This window comes from Hypanus sabinus, unplaced genomic scaffold (genome assembly GCF_030144855.1).
Source record: "Hypanus sabinus isolate sHypSab1 unplaced genomic scaffold, sHypSab1.hap1 scaffold_1157, whole genome shotgun sequence".
Classification (NCBI taxonomy): domain Eukaryota; kingdom Metazoa; phylum Chordata; class Chondrichthyes; order Myliobatiformes; family Dasyatidae; genus Hypanus; species Hypanus sabinus.
Genome location: NW_026779215.1, coordinates 30,904 through 49,337, shown reverse-complemented (window position 1 = coordinate 49,337; position 18,434 = coordinate 30,904). Strand labels below are relative to the sequence as shown.

Below are 18,434 nucleotides of genomic sequence, written 5' to 3'. Positions count from 1 at the left end.
TTCCATCTTCTATAGCCCCGTGTTGCCCCAACCACTCACCTCCCACCCCGTCATTATTTTCACCTTCCCACCTCCCCCCTCACCTGGATCCACCTCTCACTCCCCAGCTCTTGCCCCATCCCGACCCCTCACCTCTTTTCTCTGACTATTTCCCGTCCACTCTCAGTCCAGAGGGAGGGTCTCGGCCCGAAATGTTGACGGTCCATTTCCCTCCACAGATGCTGCCCGACCCACTGAGTTCCTCCGGCAGTTTGTTCTTTGCTCTGTATAACCCGTGTTAATATGGGGAGCGGGATTTTACACCATATTCCAGGTACAATCTCAACAAATCACTAATAATAGTCACTTTGCCCGGACCATTGGCTCCGCTTGCAGGGCAACAGTCTGCCAGTGTTTGCCCCCAATATGGTGAATCTCTCTGCTCGACGCCACCGTGCGCCCAGACATTTCCACTGATGAGCCCCTCCTGTCCCCACCGGGACAAACATCCTGTCCGCCCCCTCTCTCACCATCTTCATCCTTTCAATATAATCACCCCTCTCCCTCCATGGGGAACCGGCATCAAACCGATGGGCCGAGCGGTCTCCTTCCTCTCAGCGATACATCAGACTCCGGCCGTCGGAGATGCTTCACAAACGCCCCCAACTTCCCTCGGAGGGAAATGGAAATAAATGAAAAAACAGGAAATTTACTTTGGGATTTGTTCCGCTCCTCCGAGAGTTCGGCTCCACAGCTGGAGACGAACTCAGCCGGGATAACGCCCTCTCCGCTGGTCCGTCTCCTCTATTGGGTGCAACCAGTGATTAACATTCCCGCGCACCAATGACAATAGCGCAGCTACTGCAGCGTGGGCAGTCGGCGGTGGGGGAAGGGCTGGTCACGCGAATAGTAGTTCAGCCGTTAAACCGATAATGCTGGAGCTCACCGGTGACGTAAGACACCGCGCACGTGAGTGCAGATCCCGGTGTGGGGAGCCCATGTGTGACGTCAAGCGCGTGAGGGAGCCTGTGTGACGTCACTTGTGGGGGAGCACTCCTATTTAAAAACACATAAATGAAATGTTGCTTTTCTGCCCAGCGTGCACGCTGACTGGTTCTTTAATATCATTCCACAAGATAGCTGTTCTGTCTCCGGATTCATAGATAATACTGCATTGGTCTCTGCAGTCGGGATCCTCTATCCAGTATCGAAGATTCCCAAAATCTTTGAAAGGCTGTTTCTCTGGAATTCCCCAATCATCAATATCCATGTGCTTATCAAAGTCTGTGAAGAAATTAACACGAAAGGTATTGCTGCTGTCTAACTTGCAGCCATCTGCATCTTTTTACCGCACCCACAGCACAAGCTGGTGAACTGTATTCCCTATCGTCTTCCATCTGTCCCTGAGTAAAATCCATCTGTAATATCCCCAAACTTGGAAAAGATCTTCTGGATAACATTTCGACGTTTCTCTAGCCAATCTGGTTCAACTTGTGGTCCATTATCCACAACAATAACAGAATCTATTCCATCAGCTTCTGGAGGTTGATTGTTTAAAATATCACCCCGCAATTCCTCGTCGGAGATAGCATCATCCACGAAGCCTTCGGGATCACTGAAACCTTCCTCCAACTCCTCCAATGCTTAGAGCCCCGGGGAGCTGTTGACACTGATCAGCTGGATGATTGGGAGGAAGAGACAGTTGATTTTATTTCTGACAGAAGTAATTATCCCTTTTGGAGATCAGGAGTAGTCTGATACAGTGCCACCATATTTTTCAGCGAAGCTGATTTCTCCTGCATCATCTAGAAATTCAATGTGCTCCACGCTGCAAAGATCATCACAGTGCCTTTTCCTGTATCAGTTTCCGTGGTGGTGATAAAGACGCTGCCTTCACTTTTACTAATTGTGAATAAATTCCACTAATTAGCAGCAGCTCAGCAGTTTACTTTGTGCAACTATCACTAGTCACTGTGGAAGCTGTCATTGGCTTAAGTAAGAATATTAGTGAGGCACTCTTTCCCGTCGCCATTGGCTATTTTTACATCCATGGTAAGTCAACATTGTATTTTGTACGGAGGATTATTGAGACTACAAAGAGAATTATTACGTATTTTAGTGTCCACACTGGACTGTACCCTCCTCCATTCAGGTTATATCTGACATCAAACGGGATAAAATAAACCTTAGTAACAGAAAAAAAAAACACGTAAATGGTCGTTTCTTATGATTTCGGTGGGACAACAACATTGATCACGGGTTTCATCACTGAATCCAGTGTTGTGGTATGTAAAGTCCCCTGTTATGTGTCCGGCTGTGCCGTGTTGTTGGTGGAGTGGGCAGCGTGGTGTTTGTCTCGATTCCGGTCGCAACACCAGAATTGCCAGCGGGGTCCACACACAGAGTATCAGTCAACAGAACACCTCTCGTCCCTGCAGTCTTTGTTTCCTGGTAAACTCAACACCCTGACAGTGTGGACCATAGATACCCCTTCCTCTCAGAGTCAGGGGATCATTCAGACAGCTGATCGCTGAGAGGAATTATATTTATTGGTCATTAAAGTTCGCCCAGATTCGTTTGGACGGATTTGATGTGGAGTTCGGGGTGTCACAGTGAAAGGGCCAGACGGCCGAACTCTCTCCGTTGTCCAAACATCCTTCCAGGTGAGGCGACACTTCACCTGTGAATCCTCCGGGGTCGCCTGTTGTGTCCGCTGCTCCCGATGTGGCCGCCTCTACACTGGCGACACCGGCTCCTCCGCAGTTGTGCGGGGCAGGGGTGTTCTTTTACCGGGTGTGGCTATTTTCTTTCTTTTGTGCGGAGGGGTGGGTTTAGGGGGTTGACAATCGGGATGCCGTTCTTTTTTATGCGGGAGATTGGGGTTGGAGTTTCATTTTTTTTCTCTCTGATCGACTTTCATGTTTTCTTTGTTTGGTTCTCTGGAGAAGAAAAAAAAACTCCGCGTTCTTTATGGATACCTGCTTTGATAATAAATTGAACTATCCGCTCCGAGGGGGACTTCCGGTGTCCAAACATTTCAATTCCGATTCCCTTTCCCTTTCCGACGTGTCAACCCATCTTGTGCCAAGATGAGTCCACCCTCAGTGTCCAAGATCAGAACCTTATGTTCCGTCTGATGGCATGAATATAGATTTCTCCTTCCGGTGAATTTCCCTCACACCCCTCCCTCCCACTCCCTCTCTGACTTTTCACGTCCTCTCACCTGCTTATCACTTTTCTCTGGGTCCACTGCTCCATCCCTTTCTCCGATTCTCCACTCTCCTCTCCTATTAGACTCTATTTTCTTCTGATCTTGAGCTTTCCCACCTACCTGGCTTCACCTGTCATCTTCCAGCGAGACATTTCCTCGCCCGCACCGATTTTATTCAGATATTTCTCCCATCCCATCTCAGTCCTGAAGGAGGGTTCAACTGGAAACGTCGACTGTTGACTCTTTTCGATTGATGCTGCCCGGCCTGCTGAGATCCACCAGCATTTTCTGTTGCTCTAAATTTCCAGCATCTGCAGACTTTGTCGTGTTTGTGATCTTCCTCTCCGTCGTCCCTCTGGCCTCCGACGACTGGTGGCGCTGTGCAGACCTCCGTCCACCGGTGTTGCTACGGAGAACCTCCTGCGAAACGCAGTCGCGGCGTTTCTCCTATTCGGGCAGCGGAGAGTAAGGGGCTGATCCCGGGGTTGTGTAAATCGGGACCGGCTGCAGAGGGAAAGGCTTGGGATCGAGCTCGGCCGGACGGCTGGAAGCTCCGGGCTCTCCGGTCCCGAGCCCCGGTTATAGCTTTGCGCCCGAACCCTGTGGGATCGGTAAGTTGTGGTTCCCCGAGCCGGAAGGATGTTTGAAACGAAAGGAATCTGTCTGTGTGTATGGATAGAGCTGATAGGTGGATGTATAAGTGAGGGGTGAGTGGTCGGATGAGGGATGTGGGAGCAGAGTGGTGATCGGACGTTCCCTAACCCGGGGAAGAGAGGTCCCGGGACAAAATAAGTTGTTAACTGGGGAGAATCTGGGCAATTGGATGAGCCAGTTGGCGTGTCCTTTCAGGAAGCAGCAATTCTCTGTTCATATTAATTACTGTGTAATCTTGCTGGTAACATTGTGTTTGTTACAAAGCCCCAGAGTCTGGCAGAGCTGTCATCGTCATGGGCTGCGACTGTAGATTGGGAAGGGGGGGGGGTAGTGGGGGAGAGAGGTCAGTGACCTTTGCATCAGAGGAGGACACGGGTTTGTACAGATGGTTCGGATCAGGTGGGACAACCGGTGTTTGCAAAGGGAGAGAGAGTTTTAACCAGCGCAGCATGGTCAGAGGTGGAGGGGTACAGGAGCTGTCTGATAGATCGTTTTAATTGTTTTTTATAATCTCACAGATGGTGACTGAGGAAGAGGCTTGTTGATGGAGGATACCCGGAGGTGAGCAGGTCAGACACGGTATCAGGAGAGTGACAGTGATGTGATTTCCTGTGTCACGGGTACAGACAGTCATCTCAAGTGAGGAGTTTGTGCGGAGATGCAGCTTCCCTGGAGATGGAGGAAAGAGGACACACCAACAGGTGGAACCAGCTGTGGCAAAACATGGTTTGTCAGGTCTGACGATGAGCTGAATGTACCATAACCTTCAGACTGAATCAGAAATTCATTCTGAGGGTATTTGAAATGTCAGAAGCAGGGGAGATATGATCCCTTGTCTCCATCAGACCCTCAGTGAGATGGTTCCAGTTATAACGTGCAGGGATGAAAGCACAGTGTTTGGATTCTGATTTAATCACTGATTCTGACACAGTGAGAGGGTTAGTTTTGCTGTAAGGCAGCAATATTAATGGAAGAAGACACAAGAACTTCATCAATTGCCAGTTGTTTAGCAAAAATAATCAATCGCTATGCTACCTTGACAGAAACAGATATTCACAGAGGTGACAAAGGGGTTCAGTCTGGAGAGGGGTGTGGAGTTTTGAAATCAATGCCTTGCGGTGCCACCATCGTTAATTTAGCATGTCCGGAGTGGTGGATCACACAGCACGGAAACAGGCCTTTGGCCAGCCATACCTGTTCTGACCATCCACTCACTGTCTACACTGGTCCCATTTATCAGCACGTGGTTCACAGCCGACTGTGTCTCGGCAGTTTCAATGCTCATCCTCTTCATAAATGTTGTGAAGGGACCTGCCTCCACCACCACCTCAGGCAGTGAGTTCCAGATTTCAGCTACCCTCTGAGTGAAAAGTCTCTTCCTCAGATCCCTCTAAACCTCTTCATCCTCTGCTTAAATCTGTGCGCTCTGATCGGTGACACCTCTGTCCCAGGATAGTGGCCAATATGGGCATCAGTGAGGCCTTTGATAACATTCACAGGGTAAGTTGCTGTGGAAAGTCAGATCACACGGGATCCAGGGAGAGCTGGCTCACTGGATGCACAGTTGTCTTGATGGTAGGAAGCAGAGAGTGATGGTGGGAGGCTGTTTATTGGACTCGAGGCCTGGGCCTAGTGAGGTTCCTCAGCGTTACTCCCCATTGCTCTCATTATTCATTGACTTTTAATTAATTTGCATTTGCACAGTTTGTTGAATTCTATGCTCCACTTGATCTTTCATTGATCCTGTTACTATTCTATAGATTTGCTAAGTGTTCCTGTAGGAAAACAATCTCAGGGTTGTATGTGGTGACATATATGTACTCTGATAATAACATTTACTTTGAACATCAACCATTGCTACTTGTCACCCAGATCAATAATTTGGTTAAGAATATACAGGATTTGGAGAGCTTCGCAGCAAGTTCAAACAATTAGTTTTTCTGAAAGATATTAAGTATAAACACTCCGCTCTGTTTCCCTCTCCGCACTCGACCACCCCCTCCCATTACTGTCTTCCCTCTCTGCCCCATCCTCCCTCTCACCCTGATATTGGACATTCATTCAGGGTGAAAGTGAATTATTTCTGAGGAATCTGAAGGGGAATTCTTCACTCAGAGGTTGGTGAGAGTGTGGAATGAGCTGCCAGTGGAAGTGGAAGATGTGGGTTTGATTTAGACACAAAAGAGGAATTTAGGTGAGGACGTGGATGGAAGTTGTATGGAGGCTCTGGTGCAGTTAGTTGGAACTAGGCAGTAACAACAAGAACAGGTCAGCATGGACTAGAAGGGCCAAAAGACCTGTTTCAGTGCTGCGGCTGCTCTCTGTGACTCTAATAATATTCTCATTTGTAATTTCCACAATCAGTACTTTGCTGTTTATGACTGAATCCAGAAATTTACTCAAACAAGAACTGAAAGACTCTTGGCTGGCTACAGAAAGTGTTCACAAGCTGTGATACTTGCCAAAGGGGGTGTTACTCGGTACTGACCAAGCAGGGTCCGCAAAGTTTTGTTTCTGGCCCTTTTCCTTTTTTGTTATTTTGAAATTGTAAAAGATGGAAATAAAAATGTAATCTTGCTTAAAATATTAAAGAAATGTGTCATCTTTAACTATGCCTTTTGTAATCAGGTCATCTTTTAATCACTTAGCTAGTCACAATAACAGAAGTTTTGACCAGGGGTGCCTAAACTTGTGCATGCCACTGTATATATCCTGTGCCATCCAAGTTGCTTCCAAAAATTCCAGCCGTTGCTGCTCTGTTTTCATCCCTGCCCAGGTTTTTTTTAGATCAATTTTGACTAATTTTTCTCTCATGCCTCTCTAATTCTCTTTATTCCACATCGACTTTAGCTTCTCCTTCACTAATGTCATGGTGAATTTGATCATATTATATTCACTTGCCCCTAAGTGTTCTTTGGATTTTAGTGACCTAATTAATTCTGGCTCATTACAACACCCAATCCAGAATAGCTGACCCCCAAGTGAGCTCAACCATGAGCTGCTCTAAAAAAGCATCTTGTAGCTATTCTAGGAATTCCTCCTCTTGAGACCAACACCATCCTTCCTAATCTCCTGCATGACAATCCCCCATGACTATCCTAACATTACACTTTTGGCAAGCATTTTCTATCTCCCCTTGTAATTTGTGGACCACAAATTGAGGCTCTCGAAACAATTCCTATCAGGGATTTTGTTTTACATTTGCTCTTCCTTAATTCTACTCACTGATATTCTACATCTTCCAACCCTGTGCCACCTATTCCTCATGTTTTTATTTAATATTTTACCAACAGAGCTACACGACACTACAACCGGCTTGTTATTTCAAGAAACACAAGTATGTGGGAAACGAGAGGACCTGCAGATGCTAGAAATCTAGAGAACTAAACACAAAGTTCTGGAGGAGCTCAGCATGTCAGGCAGCATCTATGGATGGGAATCAACATTTCAGGCCAAGACCCTTCACCAGGACTCTTGATACCCACATATCTGGAATATCAACAAGCAAAGACAATAGAAAATAGTGTGAAATAGGGAGAACCTTTGACAAAATTTAGTTCGAGGCATAAGAAAACCTGCCAGAGCTCAGTAATTAACAAATACAACAAAGGCAATAAACACTTTCATCAATACCGACATTGACTTTTTCTAAATAAAAATACCTTAGTCCTACTTCAATCAGTAAAATTTACAAAGATAAATAAGAACTTCAGAAAACTTCAGAAAAGACTACTTACACTCAAACAGTACCTTAGACAGGAGGAAGAGGAATAACAGAAATGAAAAAAAAAATCACACAACAGTCAGATAAAACTTTTAGGTGTATATTTTCTTCAAAAGTAAACGGGATTCAGCACTCCAAGTGTGTATGTGCAATTGTGCTAAGAAGACCAGAAAACTTAAATGAGAGGCCAACTCAGAAAAATGAATAATCAATATGGAAGAAAACATTAACAAATGGAATGAGTATGACTCTCCATGGGAGACATCCCAACGATCTGAGCAGACAAGATGTTGAAAAGGAAGCATCAAGCACCTGACTGAGAGTTGGACACCTCTTCCCAGAAACAGAGGGATTCCTTGCAGAAATACAGGACAAGGTGGTTAACAAAAAACTCACAAATACATACAAACAAGGCAATAAATGCAGAAAATGCCAAGAGAAACCAGACACAATCCAACATATTCCTCGGATCCTGCAGCAGTTTAACTCAATCTGATTACTTATGCAAGTACAATCAAGTGGCAAATATAATTCACCAAAATCTTGCTTAAAAATACAAACTCATGAATGACCTCTATCACCTCATTAAGGCACCATAAATTGAAGCCATATCCAGTTAGGGACAGAATCTCACAATTTATATTATAATCAATACATTATAACAGACAGGTTAATCAAAAATAACTATCCAGATATAATATTACAGGATAAACAATCAGGAATAACTCCTTCAATAGATATTACCATTCTGAACACACATGTGCCTCAACAAATGAGGAATCTCACAACAGGCATTGTCTGTGTTGTCAGTCAGACAACTGAATTATTTTCCATCAAATGAGCTTCCAAATCTTGCTATCTGTCATTTGTTGCCACGTCCCGCTGCTGATTCCCTTCTCCTCACCATACATTCTTATCCCGACCATCGTCCAGAGCCCCAAACTCTGCAATGTGCGGACCCGCCTCTGGTTTCTGACCCTGCTTCGTTGAACATCCAATGGATGGTTTCCCATTTGGCTTTCAGTCTTTAGAGTAGAGTGGTGTTTTCTAACAACCCTTTAGAAGCAGGGAAAATGGCCCAAAATATGGAAATGTGCCCTGAATAAGGAGGTTAACTCCCAATGTCATTCTTCATCAGCCCAGAGATCTGAGGGGTGAAGAACATCTCAGACAGAACTGCAATATGTGTGACTTCTTCAGTCAGTAGAAAAATTAAGGGAAACCTCTTCACCACTGGTTTGGAACCCATCACCACAGGGAAGCAGGAGATGAACAATAGGGGAGGATTTAAAAGGACTGTCAAGGAATAGAATCATTGGCAGGGTCCAGCCGGCCTGAGTCCACTAGTTGTGTTGTAAACTCACAGAGTTCCAAAGACAAAGTTTAAAATAGAACTGATTTATTTGTCTCAGATGCAGAATATTAAACTCCAGTCCCATTAAAGGAGAATGTGCAGCAGAAGAAACTCCTCCCATGCCCAGTGACCAGGGTGCAGAACTGGGTGTGGTGAGCAGCAGCAATAATTGCAGAGTTCAGCACCAACAGTCAGTCTTGAAATCGCATTCAGCAATGGATGGAGAAATATCCAGCATACAGCTTATTGAAACTTCCTGCCCAGTGTGAACCCGGCGGTGAGTCACAAGTATAACATGCTGCAAGGTTTCACGGCTACTGTAATGGCCTCTATGTAATGTTTCACTGCTAAGGTAATTGATTCTCTGCAGCAACAATGTTTAGGTTATGACTAGAGATAACAGGGTTTGGGAGTGCGGGGCTCTCCAATGGCAGAAATGTTGTTCTTTCCTGTGAGTCTGGAAGAGAGAATTTCACCACCTTTTGCTGGGGAGAGATGAGAAGATGTGAATGGAGAGAGGAGAGACTGGGCCCTTTTTCTTTCTTTTTGTTTTCTTTACTAACCCTATAGTCTAAGTAGGAATTATAAATCTCAATTGTTTAATCACATATTGTGTACAGTTTGTTATTTCAGTGTACTGATTTGGAACGGGACACATCATGAAGCATCCACCCAAATGAGATTTCTTAAGTTGGCTGGGTTGGGGAGCTATCACTCTAAAAGTTAAGCTGCTAGCCGAAGTGAGAGTTGCATATGGTTAGAGGACTGAGTGAATCGATTCCCATATTCACAGCAGGTGAAAAGCCTCTCCCCAGTGTGAACTCAATGATGCACATTCGGTTGATTTGGCTGAGAGAATCTTATGCCAAACTCTAAGCAGGAGATCGGCCTCTACCCAGTGTGAACTCGCTGATGTATCTTCAGTTCAGATGACTCAGCGAATCCCTTCCCACAGACAGAGCAAGTGAACGGCCTCTACCCAGTGTGAACTCACTGATGTATCTTCAGTTCAGATGACTCAGCGAACCCCTTCCCACAGACAGAGCAAGTGAACGGCCTCTACCCAGTGTGAACTCGCTGATGTATCTTCAGTTCAGATGACTCAGCGAATCCCTTCCCACAGACAGAGCAAGTGAACGGCCTCTCCCCAGTGTGAACTCGCTGATGTCTATTCAGCTTATATGACCAAGTGAATCCCTTCCCACAGACTGAGCAGGTGAATGGCCATTTCCCCGTGTGGGCTGACTGGTGTCTCTGCAGGTGAGATGACCAATTGAATCCCTTCCCACAGACTGAGCAGGTGAACGGCCTCTCCCCGGTGTGAACTCGCTGATGTACCTTCAATTGAGCTGACTGAGTGAATCCCTTCCCACAGACTGAGCAGGTGAATGGCCATTTCCCCGTGTGGGCTGACTGGTGTCTCTGCAGGTGAGATGACCAATTGAATCCCTTCCCACAGACTGAGCAGATGAATGGCCTCTCCCCGGTGTGAACTGACTGGTGACTCAGTAGCTGGGATGAAAGAGAGAATCCTTTCCCACAGTCTGAGCAGGCAAACGGCCGCTCCCCAGTGTGAACTCGCTGATGTAACTTCAGTTCGGATGAGCAAGTGAATCCCTTCCCACAGTCTAAGCAGGTGAACGGCCGTTCCGCAGTGTGAACTCGCTGGTGAGCCATTAGGTGGGATGACTGAGTGAATCCCTTCCCACAGACTGAGCAAGTGAATGGCCTCTCTCCAGTGTGAACTCTCTGATGTACCTTCAGGTGGAATGACGCAGTGAATCCCTTCCCACAGTCTGAGCAGGTGAATGGCCTCTCTCCAGTGTGAAATCTCTGATGTGATTTCAGTTGAGAAGACCAGCTGAATCCTTTCCCACAGACTGAGCAGGTGAACGGCCTCTCCCCAGTGTGAACTCGCTGATGGACCTTCAGGTCGGATGAGCAAGTGAATCCCTTCCCACAGTCCGAGCAGATGAACGGCCTTTCCCCAGTGTGAATTCGCTGGTGAACCTTCAGATGGGATGACTGAGTGAATCCCTTCCCACAGTCTGAGCAGATGAATGGCCTCTCTCCGGTGTGAACTCGCTGGTGTACTTTCAGTTCGGATGAGCAAGTGAATCCCTTCCCACAGTCCGGGCAGGTGAACAGCTGCTCCCCAGTGTGAACTCGCTGGTGTACTTTCAGTTTGGATGAGCAAGTAAATCCCCTCCCACAGTCTGAGCAGGTGAACGGCCTCTCTCCAGTATGAACTCTCCGATGCACCTTCAGATTAGATGACATAGTGAATCCCTTCCCACAGTCTGAGCAGGTGAACGGCCTCTCTTCAGTATGAACTCTCTGATGTACCTTCAGATTAGATGACATAGTGAATCCCTTCCCACACTCCGAGCAGCTGAATGGCCTCTCCCCGGTGTGAACTGACTGGTGACTCAGTAGCTGGGATGAAACAGAGAATCCCTTCCCACAGTCTGAGCAGGCAAACGGCCGCTCCCCAGTGTGAAATCGCTGATGTAACTTCAGTTCGGATGAGCAAGTGAATCCCTTCCCACAGTCTAAGCAGGTGAACGGCCGCTCCCCAGTGTGAACTCGCTGGTGAACCTTCAGATGGGATGACTGAGTGAATCCCTTCCCACAGTCTGAGCAGATGAATGGCCTCTCTCCAGTGTGAACTCTCTGATGTATCTTCAGGTGGAATGACGCAGTGAATCCCTTCCCACAGTCTGAGCAGGTGAATGGCCTCTCTCCAGTATGAACTCTCTGATGTGATTTCAGTTGAGAAGACCAGCTGAATCCTTTCCCACAGACTGAGCAGATGAATGGCCTCTCCCCCGTGTGAACTCGCTGGTGGACCTTCAGGTCGGATGAGCAAGTGAATCCCTTCCCACAGTCTGAGCAGATGAACGGCCTTTCCCCAGTGTGAATTCGCTGGTGAACCTTCAGATGGGATGACTGAGTGAATCCCTTCCCACAGTCTGAGCAGATGAATGGCCTCTCTCCGGTGTGAACTCGCTGGTGTACTTTCAGTTCGGATGAGCAAGTGAATCCCTTCCCACAGTCCGGGCAGGTGAACAGCCGCTCCCCAGTGTGAACTCGCTGGTGTACTTTCAGTTTGGATGAGCAAGTAAATCCCCTCCCACAGTCTGAGCAGGTGAACGGCCTCTCTCCAGTATGAACTCTCCGATGCACCTTCAGATTAGATGACATAGTGAATCCCTTCCCACAGTCTGAGCAGGTGAACGGCCTCTCTCCAGTATGAACTCTCTGATGTACCTTCAGATTAGATGACATAGTGAATCCCTTCCCACAGTCCGAGCAGGTGAACGGCCTCTCCCCACTGTGAACACGCTGATGTAATTTCAGTTTAGATGAGCAAGTGAATCCTTTCCCACATTCCGAGCAGGTGAACGGCCTCTCCCCGGTGTGAACTCGCTGGTGAGCCATTCGGTCAGATGACCGAGTGAATGCTTCCCCAAAATTCAACAAATGACCAGCCTCTGCCCAGTGTGAACTGACTGGTGTGTCCACAAGTGGAAAGACTGACTGAATCCCTCCTCACCCACAGAACAGGTGAATGGCCTTGCCCAGTATGAACTAGCTGATGTACCTTCAGTTGAGAAGTCCGAGTGATTCCATTTCCACTGTCTGATCAGGTGAATCGTTCCACCCTGTGCAAAATGATGGGTGTGCCAGTTGGTCAGATGATTCAGTGAATCCTTCCCCACAGTCTGAGCAGGAAGGATGATTGAGTGAATCCCTTGCTCCACTTCTTAAATATCTGGACAGAGACAGCAAAACTGGTGTGTTGAGCTCTAGATTCCCGTACAAAAATTCCTTGTCATTTTTGACCTGTAAAAAGATTTACAATATCTGTCAATGGGTGAAGGACAACATTTCAGATGAGTTCACATAAGTTGTCAAGGTGTGATCTGGCATCACACTGTTACAGTGAAGTTCAACCCAAGTTGGAGAGAGAAATCATCTCCTGACTGGGCAGGGTGCTGGTATCTGGAATGACCATCAAACTCTCTGATGCTCTTCCTGTCTCCATATGAATGGGGCATTTCTGCCATCTCCAATCCGTGACCTGGCTAAGTTTGACTCTCTCCACTGGTATTGTTCCCTGTTCCCACTGAGCTGCATGGGTTCCTGGCCCCGCAATAACTGAAACACTCTCACACAAATAGCCAGCAGTGTATTGCATGAACCCCCCACTACCTGTGTAAAAAAACTTACCACTGGCATCCCCTCAGTATCTATTTCAAAGCACCTTAAAACTATGCCCCCTCGTGTTAGCCATTTCAGTCCTGGGAATAAAACCTCTGGCTACCTACACGATCAATGCTGCTCGTCATCTTATACACCTAAAAAATGCACTAAACATAGACAAGGTAATTAAACATTGCATGAGGATTTGTTGGAAGTATACAGAATTATGAGGGTATAGATAGGGTAAATGCAAGCAGCTTTTTCCACTGAGGTTGGGTGGGATGACAACTAGAGGTCATGGGTAAGCGGGGAAGGTGAACATTTAATGGGAGCACATGGAAAAGCTCTTCACTGAATTGGTTGTGAGAGTGTGGCATGAGATGTCAGCACAAGGGGTACATGTGAGCTCAGTTTCACCATTTGAAAGAAGTTTGGATGGGAGCCTGGATGGTAGGTGTATGGAAGGCGATGGTCCCAGTCAGGTAGTTGCAATAGATACCTTAAGTGGTTGTTTAAGCATTGACTAGATGGGCCAAATAGCCTGTTTCCGTACTGAACTCCTCCATGTTTCTGTGACAGAGAAGCAGGCCAAACTTGTTTGGAAGGGAAAAGGTAGGAGTGACAACAGGGCAGCAATGGCTGGAGTTTCTGGGAGCAATTCAGGAGCTGAGTGTTTGATATCTGAGGTCTGAACAACATCTGACTAGTGTCAAGAAAACAAACTCTCCTTATTGTCACAAAAACAAAGGAGCTGATTGTGTACTACAGGAGGAATGGAGACAGGCTAACCCCTATTGACATCAATAGATCTGGGGTTGAGAGGGTGAACAGCTTTAAGATCCTCAGCATGAAGATCACCAAGGATCTCAAATGCTCTGTACATACCGGCTGTGTTTTGAAAAGAGCACAGCAGCACCTCTTTCTCCTCAGATGGTTGAAGTTGCTTGTTGTGGGCCCCAAATCCTAAGAACTTTCTACAGAGAGACAATAGAGAGCATCCTGAGTGGATGCAGCACTGCCTGGTATGGGAACTGTACTTCCCTCAATCGCAGGACCCTGCAGAGAGTGGTGCGGACAGCCCAGTGCATCTGTAGATGTGAACTTCCCACTATTCAGGAGATTTACAGAGACAGGTGTGTAAAGAGGGCCCAAAGGATATTGGGGACCCAATTCACCACAACCACTAACTGTTCCTACTGCCACCATCCAGGAAACGGTACCACAGCAAAAGGACTAATAGGCTTTGGGACGTCATTTTCTACCAGGCCATCAGAATGATTAATTCATGCCGATACAATTGCATGTTGATGTTATATTGACTCTTCTATGTATAAACAATATATTATGTTACTATAAATTACACATTGCACATTTAGATGGAGAGTAACATAAAGATATTTACTCCTCACGAGTATGAAGTATGTATGTAATAAAGTCAATTCAATTCGACTCAAATCACCCTCTCCACTATCCGTTCTGTCACTCTGGCTCCCATTCCCCATACAACTTATTTTAACCACTTCAACCCCTCACTACACCAGCTCTAGCAAGCCTTAATACTAGGATATTAGTCCACTTCTTGTTCCATTCCCATAACTAATGAATTCCCTATCACTTATTTGACTTTTCACTGCCAGGTAATATCCCCAACAGTTTCTAAAGTGGTCCAAATGCTGTTGTGTGGGGTGTCCACAAGAGTACTCTTCGATGGCTGTTTAACTTCATTCACCTGCCTGACTCTCACCCAGTTTCCTGTGTCCTGCACCTTGGGCGTAACTCACCTCTCTTCATGTCACATGCATCACCCCCTCTGACTCCCAGCTGATCCAGAATTCATCAATTTCAAGTCCCAGCTCCTTCAAGTTCAGGGCTACAAGCTGCAGCTGGATGCACATCTTGTAGGTGAGAGCATCAGGGACACTGGCAGTCTCTGCACCTTCCATCCAATACCCCCTCTAATTTCTAATGACCAGTGTGCACATAAATCATGTACTGTGCTTATTTTTACCAAGTGACAACATGTGCACAGTGATTTTTATACAGTGAGGTATTCATTTTAACAATGTCAATAAGAACTATGACCTGCTCTGGATTTGATCGAGTTCATCTGCACTCTCACACGAACTATGTAGCGGGAGTGTAACGGGTAATGAAGGATTTTCTTACCAGAGCTTTTGCACATTGTCCATAAGTGGTTTGCTTGCTAAATTACAATTCAAAAAGTCAGGGTTCCAAATATCACTCCACTTTTTCCCCACTTGTAAATTCTCCAGCAACTTTTGCATCGCCACAATACACACAGGTAACACCAGTTTCAATATTGGACAAAAACATTTCCCCCGAACCCTCCTGATGAATTAAGGATATATACAAAAAAAAAATCATTTTGAACCTATGTAACCTCTGGCTAAAAGAATAGTTGGGACTGAATAGGAATATTTGAACCGAAGTAAACACTGTCTTCAGTGGTTAGCTAAGACAGGCTCATCACCAGTTCTCTACGGCTTGCAGAGAGACACACTGAGAGATGATAACATTATACATTGTACCCTCATAAGTTGATAACATTATACATTGTACCCTCTTTTGAGTAAAGGGAGGAGGACTCACTGATTAGGACAGGAATAAACATCTGTTTGTAATTAAGTCAGGGCCTTGCAAAGGGAATAACTGTTAAGGACTGGACAGTGTATCCATCTGTAATTAAAACCTTCAGTTAGCAAACTCTCTTATCTAATTAAGTTTGGAGCCAACAGGCTTGGTGGGCATACCAGTTCAAATAACATTTTGCAATAGGAATGTATGGGGCTTACTATGCATAAATATATGGCTGTAACCTGACTAAGTCAGTCCGCTTATTAGATGGTGGCAGTGCTTACGTGCCTTCCCTTTAATAACATGGTCTCAAACTCCTGCCGGAAAATGAACTGTGGTGACAATAAGAAGCTGGTCTGCCGAGTTTTATTCAACTTCAACATTTGGAGTCACAAACACGATCCCAACATAGGGAGTGCTGAGCGGATGAGCTGAATGAAGATGTAAAGTGGAACAGTATATTATCAGCAAGATGGAGGAATAATGCACGTGAGAAAGGGAAACAGGTATGTACTGCAGAAGGAACGCCAAAGGTTGGGAGATGCTAAAAGTGGAGCGTGAATGGGTGGATGGGCACCAAAAACAAGAGCAGGAAAAACAACGTAAGCAAACCGAGGTTGGTCCAGATAGGAGAGAAGGACAGGAATATCAGTCTAAAGTTCGAACTTACAGGGAAACAAGGGATCCCAAACCCATGTCTGTCATACCAACCCTATTTGAGGACAGTGACCATGATGAGGAGTGGGCACCCACCGTACCTCTCCTACCTTACCAGGGGCCAAGTTCACCCAGTGCCCCCGAACCCCAATCCTCCCAGTACCCAGATACGGTGGCCGCTCAGGTAAAACAGTGGCACAGGGAAGGGGATGTCTCAACACCCTGAGATCACGAAAGGGAATACCAAGGATTATTCCGAGACAATGAGGGAAGAATCCAATAAATCCCCAGAGTTAGTGGCTCCACAAAGACAACTGCCCACCTAAATGCAGCCCAATCCATGAGCAGGAGGAGGAACAGCCCTCAGTGATTCTTGTGTATGCACCCTGGAAGCCTCAAGAAACGATAATGATCATGAATCAAGCCCCAGATAGAAAAGAAAACCCAGCACAGTTTGCTCAGTGTGTCCACAGTACTACACAAATGTCTAATGCGACTCCAGAAGATTTAATCAGTCTCTGCTGCATGATTCTGTCAGCTGATGAGGGGTGGAAATGGAAGGCAGAATTGCGATACCAAACCTATCAGGAGTTACAGGCAGGAAAACATAATGAGAATGAACAGACAGACCAGATCATTCAAGCCTTGGAAAGGGCTCTCCAGCAACCTGTAAACATCACTAAAGTACCTGAATGCAAACCTAACCCTGGGGAATCAGCACCAGACTATTGGGAGTGATTTGTGGCCTGCTATGGCACTTTCACAGGAGACCAAGCCTTTAATAATGGGAATCTGTCCCCCCAGTTTAATGTCCCACTGCTCCAAAACTTACCAACTAAGCCAACATGATTAAAACAGATAATATGGATTGGCCTGACAATGACCGAAATCGAATGTGACAAGCTTTGACATATTATTGGAACCTGATTTTTAATTCCTGATCAACCCCGAAAAGAATTAATATTAAAGTGAATATGCTCTGTGGGAAGAAGGACGCGAACGGGCTATATCTAGGGAACAGAAATGGGAACAAAAACCTACTAAGGAACAGGTGGGGACAACAACCCGTTTAGAAATTGACGAGCAAGGATGCTTCCTACTGTGGGTATCATCCCTCAGGAAGAGCCCAATGTAATATTGACAGTTGCTGGACAACATTGGTGGCGTGGAGAGGGGAGACCTGCAGAGAATCTAATGGAGGCCGACAAACTATCACAGCCATTTTCAATTCCAGGTTAAAACAGGTCCATTTCATGAAATATAAACCAAGAAATAAAAAGAAACTGGAATTACCAGAAACACTCTGCAGGTAAGGAACAGCTTACAATACAATTCAATTAATAACATTTCATCACATTGAGTTCAAACATTTTCAGTTTTTAGTGCAGATCTCCAGCACAGCTGCCTGATTTCCACTGTGTGATTTCCAAACACAGTTTGAACACCAGACTCAGGGTCTATTTCTACCGTTGTAAACACGGAACAGCCCATTTACTCACAGCCTCTCCCTGTGAGGATAGAATGGGAACTCATCCTCTCTTCAGATTGGCAGTCATTGCTTCCAAAGGAACTCCAGAAACAAACATCTGATCCCAGACCAGAAATACTCGATCAACACCTCACAAGCCCAAACAGCTCGATCCCTGGGTCCACTTTAGCTGGATCAAATACTATGATATCCCAGGACCCAACATCACAGACTCACACAGCTTAATCTGCCACTCACCGACCCTGAGAGTCTCACACATCGTCCCCACATCTCACACTGGGTCGTGCAATCTGGGATTTCCCCACAACCAATGTCCAGCTGCTTGAAATTTCTGCTTCATTGCAGGACGAGCATCCGGCCCCTTCTGTAGAAGCTCAAACCAAAGTCAAAGCTAAAACACCAACAGTTCCATTTGCCTGGAAAGCCGATCACAGGATTAGAGCCCAAGCACCAACTCTCCCAGTACTCTTTGCTGCAGGCAAAATGCTGCAGTGTGTCAGCCCGTCACTGTTCATAAACGAGCACCTCCACACCAATGCACAACAGAAATGGGACCTGATGACCC

At 46.1% G+C, this 18,434-nt stretch overlaps 1 protein-coding gene across 1 annotated transcript; it reads right to left on the bottom strand.

Moving 5' to 3' along the window:
- Nucleotides 1–7,654: 7,654 nt before the first annotated feature.
- Nucleotides 7,655–13,667, bottom strand: LOC132386433 (zinc finger protein 850-like). The gene has a single exon (XM_059958711.1). It carries the CDS (start codon nt 12,361–12,363, stop codon nt 9,982–9,984), a length of 2,382 nt encoding a protein of 793 aa, XP_059814694.1. The 5' UTR covers nt 12,364–13,667; the 3' UTR covers nt 7,655–9,981.
- Nucleotides 13,668–18,434: the final 4,767 nt, after the last annotated feature.

Excerpts from the sequence above, each read along its gene's own strand:
- LOC132386433 (XM_059958711.1), bottom strand. The coding sequence starts at position 12,363 with ATGGCTCACCAGCGAGTTCACACCGGGGAGAGGCCGTTCACCTGCTCG.